The sequence below is a fragment of the Ursus americanus genome, chromosome 17, assembly GCF_024610735.1.
Source record: "Ursus americanus isolate L20-20 chromosome 17, mUrsAme1.1.p, whole genome shotgun sequence".
NCBI classification, from domain to species: Eukaryota; Metazoa; Chordata; class Mammalia; order Carnivora; family Ursidae; genus Ursus; species Ursus americanus.
Window position 1 is genome coordinate 11576698 of NC_142143.1, and position 15163 is coordinate 11591860.

Here is a 15163-nt window from a genome sequence, read left to right on the forward strand (position 1 = left end):
CACCTGGCACACACTCAGCTCTGGCCACCGTGGCTGCTCTGGCCATGGACCACGTGGGAAGCAGCCTCGCTGGCTGTTTCCATGTGCTCTTTCCTGACACTAGCCTTCCTAGAAGAGTCCTCCTTTAGAGAGAAAGACATCTGTCATCAAGCAGAAAGAAGCCGGGTAGAAAACAGCAGCGTTTCCTCAGCTCTCTCCCGCAAACGTCTGCATCCCTGCAAACAGCACTTGGACACCAAGTCTAGAGAGTCCTGATTAGATCCAAAGGGGTGGGGGGAAGACACGGACAGGGTGACTGCAACAGGGGATTTAAGCCCCTCCCCCAGGTGCCATGGGAGCAGAGTAGGGCACAGGGACTCTGCCAGGGAGGGTGCTGGAGGGCTTCTCAGAGGAGATGATGCCTGATTTGGGCTTGAATTCTGAGCATGGTTTTTCCAGGTGATAGAAGCAGGTGCTTCTGGCAGAAGGGTCTACACCAGTAAATGCCTGGAAGCCACAGGGGTGTGGCACTCAGTGGCTGCACTATGGCAAGTCAGCTGTGAGCACCTGGCATGTTGGGGACAGGAAGGTGAATAAGGCAGGCACACCGGGGAGTCGCCGGGGAGTGCAGTGGAAGGGACAGAGAGGAGGGGGTTGGAAACAACCCCCAGGGGTCTGTAGGAAGACTCATTTGCTGAGGGGTCCCACAGTCTGTCAGTGGCAGGAGGGCTGAGCAGGGAAGGTCCTGGAACGCAGGTGTGGGGCTGTTCCTTTGAGGCAGTCAGGGCAGCCGAGGGTGGGTAGGACACTAGGACCGGCCAGCTGTGTTTGTTTCATCAGGAGCTGCTTGGAAGTGGACACTTTCAGTTTCCCTTTAGGTCCATATGTTTGGGCTCCGGGTGTGGTTACCGCAGAGACTCGCAGCCGGGTCCTCCAAGGTAAGAACCCCTGGATGTGCTTCAGCTCAGAGGAAGATTCCCTGGTAAGCTGGGAGGTTGGGTGTCCCTGCCCATCTACTGACCCTCCAAACAGCTCTTTAAGTTAAGGATCATGGTCAAGGTTATGTAGATGAGGGGGAACCTGCTGCTCCAGCCCCAGGTCCCAGGCTAATCCTCCTCCCATCTTTAATGCTTCACCTCCTAACTTCTACCATTGTACTTTAATTTACATATTGATTGGCAACAAGTGCATTTTGTTCTCATATTTAAAGGGTCTCCTTTGTTCTAGAAGTTAAAAATTGAACAAGGAGGTTTACATATGTGTGATATTTTCCGTTTTGTTTACCGTCGAGCTAGCTTGTGAAATACAGTTGCACATGCTTTCTTGGGCAGCTTTCGTTTTTCCTGATTTCTAATTGCCTTTGTTTTTATGCTTTGTAATGTTGTCTTCAACATTTCCTCCTTTTCTTTTGAACTGTGCATTATATTAAGTATTATATCAAATATATTATTATAAGTCTCCTTTCCCCATAGAACTCTTCACTTCGTATTCCATTCTGGGCTGGATGCTCTGTAAGCCTTCAGTATGCCCAGCTGTATTCCTTGGATTCCTTTCTGTCTATGTTAATTTTCCTGTTTCCTGGACCTCCTATCTTTCTGTGTCTTGGTGTCTTGGTTATTATCCTCTACCTCACCCCGTAAACACACACACTTTTTCTTTTCTGCAGCTCTTTCTGAGGTTATTTTCTAAGAATTGATAGCAATGGTAACTTGTCATTCCTCATGTAGTTCCATTTCTTTGTCACCTTTTTGTTTTCTTTTCTGGAAGTTTTCCTTAACTTTTCCAGCCTTTCCGTAGGCTTCTTTAGTTTGTCAATCACTTTTTAATTCCTAAGATCTCTTTTTTTCTCATTATTTTTCCCCTATTTACTGCACTCCGTTCTCATTTTATGAAGACAACACCTTTCTAATCTCCCTGAGGACATTGGTTCAAGTTTTAAAAAATTATTCCCTATAATCAAAATTACGTGTTTCTTCTGGTATCATTGTTTTTGAGGTTTGTTAAGTCCAGTTGATTTTTGTGGTCTTTTTTTTTTTTAAACGTAAGCTCTATGCCCACTGTGGGGCTCGAACTCATAACCTTGAGATCAAGACTTGCATGTTCTACTAACTGGGCCAGCCAGGTGCCCCTTCTGGAGTCATTTTTTATTTACCTTAGTCACCTTTTCCATCTTTTCATCTTTCTTATATATGTGACCCTTGATTGCCCATTCATATTTACAGAGAGGTAAGTTGACTGACAGGCTTCCCTGGAGTGTGATTGGATGAGGGCCCCCTAGATGCCAGAAGACAGGTATTTTATCCAGAGTCTCTCAGTTCTGCTTTTCCCCATCTGGTGTAGACCTAGACTGCTGTGAATATAGGATCAGGTGAGGGGTTGGTAACCTTCCTCTGCTTCCCTCCACCTCCCTCTCATCTTCTGTCTCCCTTTCTGAAGCTGTACCTAGCAGACCATTCTTCTTGCCTATTGCCTTGTTCTCTCTCTGTTTTTCTGATGGTACCTCCCTCTCGTCTTCTTTATTGAGCTATCAATTCTCCATCCAGTCTGCCTTCAAACATTTGTCTAAATCTCTGGACTCCTGTTGGACCATTCTCTTTTTAAACCGGTAGCAGAATGAGGAGAGACGGTGTATGGGTTCTTGAGTCCAGCAGGTAGGACCTTGAACCCTTGAACCCAGTCTACCACTTACTAGATTTCTTTTTTTTTTTTTTAGATTTTATTTATTTATTTGACAGAGATAGAGACAGCCAGCGAGAGAGGGAACACAAGCAGGGGGAGTGGGAGAGGAAGAAGCAGGCTCATAGCGGAGGAGCCTGATGTGGGGCTCGATCCCATGACGCCAGGATCACGCCCTGAGCCAAAGGCAGAGGCTTAACGACTGCGCCACCCAGGCAACCCCCACTTACTAGATTTCTGACTCTGGGCAAGTCATGTATCGGTGCTTTAGTTCCCTTATCTGTAAGCAGGAAAGCAAATGATACACACACAACTCCATGATTATTGGAAGAATATAGGTTATTATTTGTAAAGTCTTGGAGAAATTACCAGTGCAGAGCAAAGGCCACAAATGTGAGTCACTCTTATCATTAGTTTTTTTTATATCTTTACTATCATTTCAGTCAGGTCTCAGTGGGGTAGTTGATAAATGCTCTTTTGCCTTCTTCGAAGAGGGCCTAGGGGCACCTGGCTGGCTTATTTGGAAAAATATGGGACTCTTGACCTTGGGGTTGTGAGTTTGATTCCCAACCTGGGTGTAGAGATTACTAAAAAAATAAATAAATAAACTTTAAAAAAAATAATGCTGAAGGTGCGTGGGTGACTCAGTCGGGAAAGCGTCTGCCTTCGGCTCAGGTCATGATCCCGGGGTCCTGGAATCGAGTCCTGTGTCGGGCTCCCTGCTCCATGGGTAGTCTGCTTCTCCCTCTGCCCCTCCTCCCACTCGTTCTCTCAATCTCTCTGTCTCTCACGAATTATAAATAAATAAACTCTTTTTTTTTTAAAGATTTTATTTATTTATGTGACAGAGAGACAGCCAGCGAGAGAGGGAACACAGCAGGCGAGTGAGAGAGGAAGAAGCAGGCTCCCAGCGGAGGAGCCCGATGTGGGACTCGATCCCGGAACGCCGGGATCACGCCCTGAGCCGAAGGCAGATGCTTTAACGACTGCGCTACCCAGGCGCCCCTAAATAAACTCTTTTAAAAAAATAATACTTAAACCTAATCAACATTTGCTGTCTTTCCTCATCTCCTAAGGCAAGAGAATAACAAAACTAAAATAAATTCTCGCTCTATAAGGGTCTGTTTTTTTTAAAAAGACGATGAAGAACTGGTAAGAATAGAATGGTGGACAGTGTCATGTAGTGTGAGTGTGAATGTGAACTGGTATAATTTTTTTTCATAACAGTGTGGCTGTAGGTATGAAAAAATTTGTACATGTCGATACTTTCGACCCAGTCATCCTGCTTCTAGAAATGTCTTAAGGAAACAATCTCAAATGCAAAATGCAAAGTTTTCTACAAGGAGATTGTTCTTTGCAGTATCATTTATTTTTTATTTTTTTTTTTAAGATTTTATTTATTTGACAGAGATAGAGACAGCCAGCGAGAGAGGGAACACAAGCAGGGGGAGTGGGAGAGGAAGAAGCAGGCTCCCAGCGGAGGAGCCTGATGTGGGACTCGATCCCGGAACGCCGGGATCACGCCTTGAGCCGAAGGCAGACGCTTTAACGACTGCGCTACCCAGGCGCCCCTGCAGTATCATTTAGATAAAGAATTAGAAGCAGTCTAAGGTTCAAAGTTGGCGGAGGACAGCAGAGAGAACTGGGCATTATCGGGAAGGCTTGACAATCCAAAGTAGGGCTGTGGGGTTGTACCAGGACCTCGCAGGACTCCAGGCCCAGTGGGATGAATAATCTTGTGGAAGCAAGGAGGACATTGGGCTTTGGGAAGACACAGGCTTTGGGAAGCTGTGACACCAGGAAATTGATCCAGACAAAGACTGGTTCCTGATGCAAGTCCTCATTGTGGAATGAGAAGAGTCATTTACAAATAAACACTTCTACAGTTGACCCTTGAACAATACAAGCTGAACAACAGAGATCTACTTCTATGCAGATTTTTTCATTAAATATATGTACACTAGTGTAAATGTACTTTCTCTTCCTATGATTTTTTTTTTAAGATTTTATTTATTTGACAGAGAGAGAGAGAGAGAGCACATGAGCAGGGAGGAGAGGCAGAGGGAGAAGGAGAAGCAGTCTCCCCACTGAGGAGGGAGCCAGTTGTGGGGCTTGAGCCCACGATCCTGGGATTATGACCTGAGCAGAAGGCAGATGCTTCAACGACTGAGCCACCCAGGCGCCCCTTCCTTATGATTTTCTTAACATTTTCTTTTTCTGTAGCTTGCTGTATTGCAAGAATACAGTACGTAATACATATAACATAGAAACTATGTGTTGGTCAGCTGTTTATGTTATTGGTAAGTCTTCTGGTCAAGAGTAGGTTATTAGTGGTTAAGTGTTGGGAAAGTCCGAAGTTATGTATGAATTTGACTGCACAGGGATGGAGTTGGTACCTATAACCCCTGTATTGTTGAAAAATCAACTGTATATGAATAAATGTTTTTGTATATTCAAGGAAGTAGAGCACAGTCATCACAAACATGGGATTTGGCTCAGAGACACTCGGGTTCAAGTCCTGGCTCTAGCACTGTTGTGAACAGTGGACTAACCTAAGTTGAGGTGCTGCTGTCTTCCCCATTCAAGTGGGAGCCACAAGAGCACCCACCCCCTGGGGGTGTGAGAATGGTCAGTGAGGGAGCACGTAAGGAGCCCTGCCTGTCATAGACACTTGATCCATATTAGCTCTTAGCAATTAGTAGACACACACGTTCCTGACCTTGAGGAATTTCCAGAGCATTTGTCCCATCTTTTCTTCTGTGTTTGGTTGTATTGCTTCTATAACTTCTCAGATGGCAGTCTCCTTGTCCGATTATCTTCTCCTTGTACCCCAACAGGACGGTAGGAGTCTGGCGTGCCTTGGGAGTGAGCTGGAGTGAGGTGAGTAACTTTCCTTAAATATCCGCTGGCAGAAGCCCGTAGACAGACAAGTGCATCGGGTAAAGTCTACTTTGGCTTTTGTAAGCATCCCAGAGGGAAGCACCAGAGACCTGGCCCCTCGCTGCTTCCTGCTGCCACAGGTGGCTCACATTTGACCCCACGATTTGTTCTCTCTTCCCCAGAGGTGAAGCGACACCTCCTTCCACCCGGGACGCAGACGCGAGGAAAAACAGTCAGATCCTACTGCCGGCACCATGACCTCAGGAGCACATGGGCTCAGCCCAGGTAGTCAACTTCCACTTCTCTGGATGATTCCTAGAACTGCAGGGGTACCTCCAGCTGAGTAAAACTACAGAGGAATCAGTCCCTTGAAGGGTCCTTGAGCCCCCAAAAGGGGTCAAGGGGAGTCCCCAAACCAGGAGTCTATAGAGACCCCTCCCTCCTGTCCTCTCAGGGTCATGGCTGAGGTCCTCATTTCCTGCCTCTCCCTGCCGCCCTCAAATCCATCAAATGACCCAGAAGTGAGGTCAGGACAGCCCACAGGGAGGTTGGGGACAGCAAAATGGAAAGGAAGGAAGAAAGGGGTCCTGAGGCAGGGTGTGGGGAGGGGGTAGACCAGCAAACTTGGAGGCTTCTTCTGCCCTCTCGCCCTGTCCGGGCCTACAGCATGACTCAGGATGACTGTGGGGCTTCAGGACAGAGGCCATTCCTTCCAGCTGTCACACTGCTGCTAGCCTGACTGCTCAGACAGGGTCAATGAGCCACTCACCTGGACCCCACTGTGGTCTTTGCCACCTCCCACCTGTGTGACCTGGAGTGCCTTACTTAACCTTCACTGTAAAATGAGAATATTTCCTCATGTTGTCATGAGGATCAAATGTAATATGTTTTTCTGTAATTTGGGCCATGGCCTACTACACAATATGTCCTCCCTAAGTATTGTTGGTGTCCCCTCTACCTGGAACCTGTTAGTGCCAGGTAGAAAACTCCCCTCCCCCATCATCCCCTGGCCCCCCCACGGCTAAGTGAGGGCAGGTGTCCTGTGTCCCCACTATAAGCACCTGCTTACCAATTAGAAAGCGGAGCAGGAACTGATTCTATTGATCTCAATATCCCTGCCTAGGCCGGCTCTCAGCTATTTCCCCACGCCCCACTCCCCCAATCTAAGAATACAGAGATTTAGCGCTGTGGCTTCCCTCAAGCTAAGCCCTGGTTTCCTGTCTCCCTTAGTGAAGCAGGGAAAGGAAAAAACTAAACAACCCTTCATTTTTTTCTTTCCATCTAGAGAGCGAAGCACTTGTCGAGGAAGTCATTGAGTCTTTCCAGAACTCAGTGAGCCGAGAGGAACTGCACTTCTTGCTGACTGACCATGAAGCCTGGGACCGATTCGTGGCTGAGGCCACGTTGTCCAGGTAATGCCCGGGGATGCCCCAGGATGTGCAGGGAAGTATCCTGGGGTTGGGGTTGAGTATGCTCCTTCTCAACAATCCATGAGGAATATGTCTTCCCTGACATTTGCTGGCAGTGAATGGCCTCGGATTGAGAAGAGGTGAAACCTGCAGAGGGCAGGTGATGGGACCTTGGCCTTAACCCAAAAGAGACCTATCTCTGCCTTGGTCTCTTGTTTCATCATGAAGTAACGAAGATAATGCATGTAAAGGGCTTAGCACATTGACTGGCACACAGTAGGTGCTCAGTTAATGTTAACTTTTTAGGAGATTGCTGAGAAGAGACAGGGGCCAAGGGTCTTCTTTCTGCAGATGTGGGCCAAGCATGGCTTCCTCTGGGACAAGTGCAAAGAACACTGACACCTCAGTCTACGAACCTGGGGATTCGAACTAGAGACTTCCCTCCCCATCAGCGGAGTTCTAGGAACATGCAGGATCCTGCTGGCCCATGAGGTGTGGAGTCCGGAGTGAAATTGGACTGAGCAGGGTTGGATCCTGACTCCATCTCTGCCCAGCTCTGGGGCTCTGGGGCTGGATGTTTCGGAGTCTCAGATTTGTCATTTATTCAATGGAAACAGTAATTCAGTCTGATAAGATTGTGACGAAGGCCTTAGTGTGAATGCGAGGTCAAAGGTGAGGAACCAAGTGCAGTCCTCCTGCCCAAAGGCCCAGGAGACCTGGACCAGGGCCAGAGCTGGCGGTCAGGATAGACAACAGGTGGGTCCTTGTTGGAAGACAATTATGCTTGGGGAACTGGGCTGAGACTGAGTGACTCTCTAGGGCACAAAACTTGAGGAGACCGGGGACCTAGCAGAGGCCTTGTGATTGGGAGAGGGGACATTTCTTTAATCCCTTCTTTGATCTCCTCACCAGTGGGCATACAGGGCCCTGGGGGCTGTTTCCTCCATACATGTCTGGTTGCTGGCGGGTCTTGACTACCATTTGGAAGCCTCTTCTCTTCTACATAGAGCAGCCCCACACCAATAGGATGTGGTCGTGTGGCTTTGTGACAACTCCCAGCTCCATGCTAACTGCCAATTCCGTACTCTTTGGGGATTCTGAGCCTCAGAGATCCCCCCCAGGGAGGAAAGTACTTCCTCCACTAGCTTGCCCAAATGCAGGTCATTTCCGGTTTAGTGATTCATATAGAAGGTTCCCAGAGTCTCTTGCATCTTTAAGAGTTGTCAGAAAGTTGCACATGGCCTTGGGTACCAGCTAGGTGTGAATTAGGCTGGTGACACCTGTTAGGTCGGGATGCTGGGTGGTGGCTCGGGAGTCCATGCCATGAGCTGGAGAGTCTGAGGGGAAGCAGGGTATTGGGTGTCCTTCCTGACAGTCAGTTGGGGCAGTGGTTGGGCCCCAGCAGAGGACATCAGTCTGGGAGGAGAGAGCAGGTGCCAAGCAAGATGCTCGTTAAGGTGCCTTCTCACTCCGATGTTTTGTTTTCTTAAATTCCAAGTGCCCAGAGTTAGCCAAACTGCAAAGTCTGAGAGCACAATCCCCAAGACCGCCTTTACTGTCGGGACCCACTGCAAATTGGGGATGGTGTCCCAAAGCACCCTGTGATTGGATGATTCCCTGGAAGCACTCACTGAGCTCAGCGAGAGCTTACACTGTCAGTTACGCTGTGTTACAGGGAAGGATACAGGTTCCCATCAGCCAAAGAGAGAGACACTTGGGGCAGAGTTTGGGAGGGTTTCCAGTGAAAATATTTCATTATCCTCAGGCGTCCTTGCTGTCCTGTATTCAGTGTGTGGCAGCACCTGGAGCATTGCCAACCAGAGAAGCTCACACTGTGAAAGTAGCAATCATTGTGATACTTACTAAAATGGTAAAGAAGACTTAATTCATGCCCTAGGCGTCAAGAGTGTTGACATAGGGGGGAGAGATGGGGCTCACCTCAGTATACCATGAAGACAACTAGGAATTTATAGTCAAGGAGCAGGGCAGGGGAGAGGATGGGAAATCACTAAGAGGAGACATCAAGGTGAGAGGATTCTTGCTAACCTGACTCAATGGGTTCTTGCTAAGACTGGGCGCAATAGGCTGTCACGGACAGAGCACAGAAGACCAAGGTCAAGGCCTAGTCACGAGGAGGCTCAGACGAGCCTGGATAACGTTTGGTCAAGGAGAGGGTCTTTGTCAGCCCATGCTCAGTGTACAGTTTTATTGGGGCTCAATCACTTGCTCCTCAAATGGCTGACCTGTCATCCTCAGCTCCCCATGGAAGTCACACTAAGGAGTTTCCAGTTCCTCCTTAGGTAAGAACTGACAACACATGCCCCACAGCCCCCATCATACATCATCTCTGAGACTGGCCAGTGACCCTAGGTCCAGGCAAAGGAAGACAGTCCTATCGTTTTAGGACACTTGACATCCTAGGTGGGGCCTATAGGTCACTTCCTAGTGCCAAGGGCAAAGTGCAGACCTCTCTGTGGGTGAGGTTAATCCTTCATTACACACGAAGATTCTCCAATAAAAGTTTTTTGCTCCAACCCCACTTCCCTTTGTTCATCTATGGAGTTCCCAAATACAGACACTGTGTTGCTGACTGTGTGGACCTGTCCTTGACTGTGAAGCCATCTTCATCCAGTACCACCACTCAAGAGCTTCTTAAGTTGACATGGACTGACTTATTTCTTAATGGACGGAGCATGAGCAATGTACAGAGTGTGTTTAACTTTGCAAGAAAATGTCTTCACATTTGTAAAATTCTTTTCCATTTGATTTACAGTAAACATTCTGTGGTTTATGTAGGATCGATGGAATGAAGCCCCCTTTACAGATAAGCTTGTCTTAATCACTTCACCTTCACTGTTGCAGGGAGGAAGCGGATACACTACGAGAAGCTCTTAATGAGCTGGAAGGAGCCATGGATATGGAGGTCAAAGATAAGCTGGCTAGGGAGAGGTTTTTGAGTGTGTTTCCCCAGTTGAAACTGGATCTTGAGGAGCGTATAAGAAAGCTCCGGGAGCTCGCAGATGATGTTGACCGGCTACACAAGAACTGCACCATCTCCAAGATCGTAGCTGGCTCCGCTGGCGCTGCGTCTGGCATCCTGACCATCCTTGGTCTGGGTCTGGCTCCTATAACAGCAGGGGCCAGTCTGACACTCTTGGCAACTGGAGCAGGGCTGGGAGCTGCAGCCGCTGTGACCGAAGTGTCTACCAGCATCGTGGAATACTCAAGTGAGTCGTCCGCAAAAGCCCAAGCCAGTCAACTGACATCAGCTGAATTTGACAAAGGTGATGTATTTGCAAAGGTTCTGCGTGACTGCATACCCCAGATTAGTTCCTTAACAGGGAAATGCATTCAAGCCCTGCAAAACATTGCGAAGAATGCTCGTGCAATCAAGCTCGCCAGAGTCAAACCTCGTCTAGTAGTCAATGCCAGGCGCGTCATGACAGCTCGGAGTGTCTCAGTTCGAAGTGGCAGGCAGGTGAAGAAAGCTTTTGGAGGAACTGCTCTGGCAATGAGCAAAGGAGCCCGGATCATGGGTGCGGCCACCGCAGGTCTCTTCCTTGCAATGGATGTGTACAACCTTGTGAAAGACTCAAGTCACTTGAAGGAGGGGGCAAAGGCAGAGTCAGCTGAAGAGCTGAGGCAGGATGCCCGGGAGCTGGAGCGCAAGTTGGAGGAGCTCACCAAGATCTATGAAAGTCTGACGGAGGGCCCGACTCCATGACCTCAGAGCAGGGCAGGGAGCAGGGACATGTGTGGGACAAAGACATGGAGTTACCTTATTAGAGGGGAAAAGAGGGCAAAATAAAGTTTTTGGGATGGAGTGTTGAGGAGTTGGGCATTTCTGTAGCTGAGCCCAGGGAGGGAGGCGTTCATGCAGATGGTGAAGGGGGTAGAGAGATGTCAAAGAGAGGAAGGAACATGGAACCTGGAATATGGAGCGAGGGGGCTGGAGAGTGAGGGGAATGGACTGAAGAGGACGCAGGGGCATGTTTAAGAGAGGTGTGGAGGAACAAGCAACGGGAAGGGCAGTAATAATAAAGTTAGAATTGTCGGAATATGCGAGAAGATGGTTGGTTTGATTTTTCCATCTTAATACTTAGTTCTGAGCCTTCCTGAAGTTAATAATTGGTTCTCAGGGCTGGATTTGACCACCGATCGGAGCAAAGACAAATAGGATGGTCCACTGGGTGATGCTGGCAGGCTGGTCAGAAGTGACCCAGACCCGTGGCTCCCCTTCCATGTCACATGAGCGACTGGGTGCTGTCATCATGGATGCAATCCCTTTAGATGTCTCTGCCAGCCACTCTGATGACTTCAGAAGTCCCCATCGTCCTATGTCCAATTTGCAGCCTCTGCTCAACCCCCCACACTGTCCATAGACAGAGGGAGAAGCGGGAAGTGGGGTCCCTGCTCTGAAACACAAGTCATAGGGTCCTGCATGGCTGAGCCAAGCACCCGTGCCCAGGGGATGGAGACACTGGGTGAGGGTGCCGTTTTGACCCCCATCAACTGACTCTTCCAGCCTCCACCTGATGATGCCGCGGCATCTGCGGGACACCTCCCTCGGCTGTGAGAGGGGGACTTGCCCACTGAGGCGGTATTGCCTTCACAGTGCGCTGAGTGGCTTATTGACCAAAGATGTTGCCCGAGAACCCTGCCTCTCAAACTGTGGTCATCCGGGGTGACTTTTCTTATGATCCTCGGGGGTCAAGTAGAGCCGTATTTTCTAGTCACTAGATCTTTAGGGTCCCCAAGTGGGCTGGACTCGGCACATGTCCCCGCAGTGCAGATGTCTGTCCTTCCCCTGACGAGTCTGCAGCCCCGGCCTTGTTGCCGCACTGCGGGGCTGTGTTCCGGGAGCCCGTCCACGTGCACAATCCGCTCTCATGCACATTAGCCCATTGGGCCGCAGCTCGAATGGACATCGCATCGCCTTCTGCTCTCACAGTGGTTTCATCGGCTCGTCACGCGCAGGGCGTGCTAGCGACAGGGTGACGAATCAGGAGGAAGGGAGGTTGCAGAAAAGTGACCCAGAAATAAACAAGGAGAGGTGGATAAATCACAACTTTAGGGGCGCCTGGATGGCACAGCTGTTAAGCGTCTGCCTTCGGCTCAGGGCGTGATCCCGGCACTATGGGATGGAGCCACACATCAGGCTCCTCCACTATGAGCCGGCTTCTTCCTCTCCCACTCCCCCTGCTTGTGTTCCCTCTCTTGCTGGCTGTCTCTATCTCTGTCGAATAAATAAATAAAATCTTTAAAAAACAAAAAAAACCCACACAACTTTAACCAAGTGTCAGAGGTCAGAGCGTCAACGTGGCCTTGAGTTTGGCCCCTTCCCTGAGTTAATGGACCCAAGACACCACCTGTTCCCTCACGTGGCTTTTCCATCTGCAAATTCAAGCCGAGCTCCTGGCCCACCCGTGGGTTGATCATCTCAAGCCCTGGAGTGTGATTCTTGCATCATCATTCTGTCCCTCTGTCCTTCCCTTAAAGCTGGGGGAGGAGCCATGATGCCCCAGGGACATGGGCCGGGGACCCCAGAAGGAAAGGTCAGGTTGGTTTCCATGTGCACAGGTGTGGGGGCAGGGAACGGGGTGTGGGGTGTGGGGTACGGGCGCACCCCGAGCCCCTTGGCCAAGGCAAAGCAGAAAAGCCCACAGCAGTGCTGCTGCTACAGCTCTCCCAAGCCGTAGAGCCTTTTCCCTTCAGCTTCTGTATCTGTGCAGGGGCCTGTCTCTCCTAGGGCTGCTGGGGGAACCAGACCTTCCTACATGGCCAGTGTCCCCACAGCACCTGGCACACACTCAGCTCTGGCCACGATGGCTGCTCTGCTCAGGGACCACGCGGGAAACAGGCCTTGCTGGCTCTTTGCATTTGCTCTTTCCTGACACTAGCCATCCTAGAAGAGTCCTCCTTTAGAGAGAAAGACATCTGTCATCAAGCAGAAACAAGCGGGCTAGAAACAGCAGTGTTTCCTCAGCTCTCTCCCACAAGCGTCTGCATCCCTGCAAACAGCACTTGGCCCCCATGTCTAGAGAGTCCTGATTAGATCCAAAGGGGTGGGGGAAGACAGGGACAGGGTGACTGCAACAGGGGATTTAAGCCCCTCCCCTAGGTGCCATGCGAGCAGAGTAGGGCACAAGGACTCTGCCAGGGAGGGTGCTGGAGGGCTTCTCAGACGAGGTGATGCCGGATTTGGGCTTTGAAGTCTGAGCATGGTTTTTCCAGGTGGTAGAAGCAGGTGCTTCTGGCAGACGGATCTACACCAGCAAATGCCTGGAAGCCACAGGGGTGTGGCACTCAGTGGCTGCACTCTGGGAAGTGAGCCGTGAGCACCTGGCATGTTGGGCACAGGAAGGTGAATAAGGCAGGCACGCCAGGGAGTGCGGTGGGAGAGACAGAGAGGAGGGGGCTGGGAACAAGCCCGGGGGGGGGCGTCTGTGGGGAGACTCATTAGCTGAGGGTCCCACAGTCTGTCAGTGGCAGGAGGGCTGAGTAGGGAAGACCTGGAACGCAGGTGTGGGGCTGTCCCTTTGAGGCAGTCAGGGCAGCGGAAGGAGGGTAGGACACTAGGACCAGCCGGGTGTGTACATTTCATCAGGAGCTGCTTGAAGTGGATGCTTTCAGTTTCCCTTTAGGTCCATATGTTTGGGCTCTGGGTGTGGTTACTGCACAGACTCCCAGGCAGGTCCTCCCAGGTAAGAACCGCTGGATGTGCTTCAGCTCCTTGGTGAGCTTGGAGGGTGGGGCCCCAGAGCAGGGAGATGTCTGGGCTGCTCCCTGCCCCCCACGGGGCCCTCTGTTCCCCCCACTGTGGGGCAGGAAGAGAAGAGCAGGCCTGTGAAACTGCAGGAGAAAGAGAGTGGCTGGGGGTGGGAAGGGCCACAGCATAGATGGTCCAGGCATCCAAACTGAAAACAGCAAACTGTAGACTTGTGGGGTCGACAATAAGGGCGTGAGTTTTATCTGTGTGTTTATGCGGACAGAGGCAAACCTAGAAGCCTTGGGAATGTTAAAGTCCCATTTCTCCTCAGACAGCTGTGTCACAAGGCCTGGTCTTCCCTTCTGTCCTGCCGGCGCCCACCGGGAGCTCTGTGACCCTGGGTTAGTGCCATTCCTGGGAATTGTTTGTTCACATCTCTAAAAACTTGTTTTCAGTCTTTCCTGTTGATTCATGGGGTCTGTCGTGTTTCATGCGCGCTTAGCTTTTCTCTGCTCTAAGTATCGAGGGTACTGCCTCCTGGCCTCTCCCTGTAGTCTGACTTAGTTCATGGTGTCCTTTGCAATTTTTAAGAGGTCAGATAACCGAAATTTCCCCTTTATGGCATCTGGGATTTGCATCTTGCTTAAAAATTTCCCCTACTGTACATTATTTTTTAAAAACATGTCTTCCAGGACATTTGTAGCTTTTTCTCTCTAGCTTATATTTAGGTCCTGTTGGGATTTATTGATTGATTGGTTGATTTTGTACAAGCCTTTCAGTTTTTCCTTCTCCTTCTCCCCCTCTCTCTGCTTTCCTCCCTCCTCCCTTCTCCTCCCTCCTGCTCCTCCTCTTTCCCTTCCCTTTCCTCCTCTTTCTCCTCCCCTTCTTCCTCCTCTTCCTCTTCCTCCTGCCTCCCCTTTCCCCTCCTCTTTCTTTGTCCTCCTCCTCTTCTTCTCCTCCCGTTCAAGACATCTTTAACAGGTGCTGACTACAATCCATAGAAACCTGGCTTTTCTTATTGCTTTAAAGGAGCCTGGAGTGCACTAAGGAAATGACCCACCATCATTAGGGAGCAAATGTAGGGTGAGGTTGGAGGGAGTGGGGCCCAACATCAAGCCTGGTCTGGCCACCCTGGGGGAGGCGAGGCTTTGGAAAGTCCTGCCAAGGCTCAGGCATCAGGACAGCCATGTTTTTCTGCAATTCCCTCTTCCTCTTTCTCCTCGTATAAAAAATATTATGGCAGGAGTATGAAGACATGAGGAATTAAATGGAAGCTCCAGGAAATCTGATAGAACTGTCCAAAGCACGTTGAATCAGAAGGGTAATTCCGGTGAAATCTGAGACCAAGTCTTATTTGTTCTTGGGCTGCAGGAGCTTTTCATCAAGCTAGCCAAGACACCAGTGGAATTGCTGAGCGGTGAGTGAAGCTGGCTGTGCTGTGGCTCCCGCAGCTCAGATCTGAGCCCGGCTGTGCCCTGGAGAGCCAGGGCAGAGGGTCCCCCGGGAGGCC

At 50.0% G+C, this 15163-nt stretch overlaps 3 protein-coding genes across 10 annotated transcripts in view; all 3 read left to right on the forward strand.

Moving 5' to 3' along the window:
- The window catches only part of LOC148108626 (apolipoprotein L3-like), a 67253-nt gene that overhangs the window by 40201 nt on the left and 11889 nt on the right, over positions 1-15163 (forward strand). For 2 of the 7 annotated variants that reach the window (XM_087868749.1, XM_087868753.1), the window contains exon 1: positions 13583-13648. The exons of 1 other annotated variant lie outside the window; for it this stretch is intronic. The gene's annotated coding sequence lies outside the window, so the exon portion shown is untranslated. Of the gene's footprint in view, positions 1-13582; positions 13649-15045; positions 15071-15163 lie in introns of those variants that run through there. 4 more of the 7 variants (XM_087868755.1, XM_087868751.1, XM_087868754.1 and 1 more) reach the window with 4 other exon arrangements.
- On the forward strand, positions 820-11006 carry LOC123780553 (apolipoprotein L3-like). The gene is made up of 5 exons (XM_087868738.1): positions 820-961; positions 5493-5535; positions 5718-5820; positions 6821-6947; positions 9807-11006. Exons 3-5 carry the CDS (start codon positions 5790-5792, stop codon positions 10666-10668), a joined length of 1020 nt encoding a protein of 339 aa, XP_087724864.1. The 5' UTR covers positions 820-961; positions 5493-5535; positions 5718-5789; the 3' UTR covers positions 10669-11006.
- Positions 13577-15163, forward strand: part of LOC123780555 (apolipoprotein L3-like) — a 35131-nt gene continuing 33544 nt past the window's right edge. The window contains exon 1 of one of the 2 annotated variants that reach the window (XM_087868722.1): positions 13577-13648. In XM_087868722.1, the coding sequence (XP_087724848.1) occupies positions 13595-13648 (54 nt within the window). In that variant the 5' untranslated portion in view covers positions 13577-13594. The remainder of the gene's footprint in view (positions 13649-15163) is intronic. The other variant, XM_087868728.1, reaches the window with a different exon arrangement.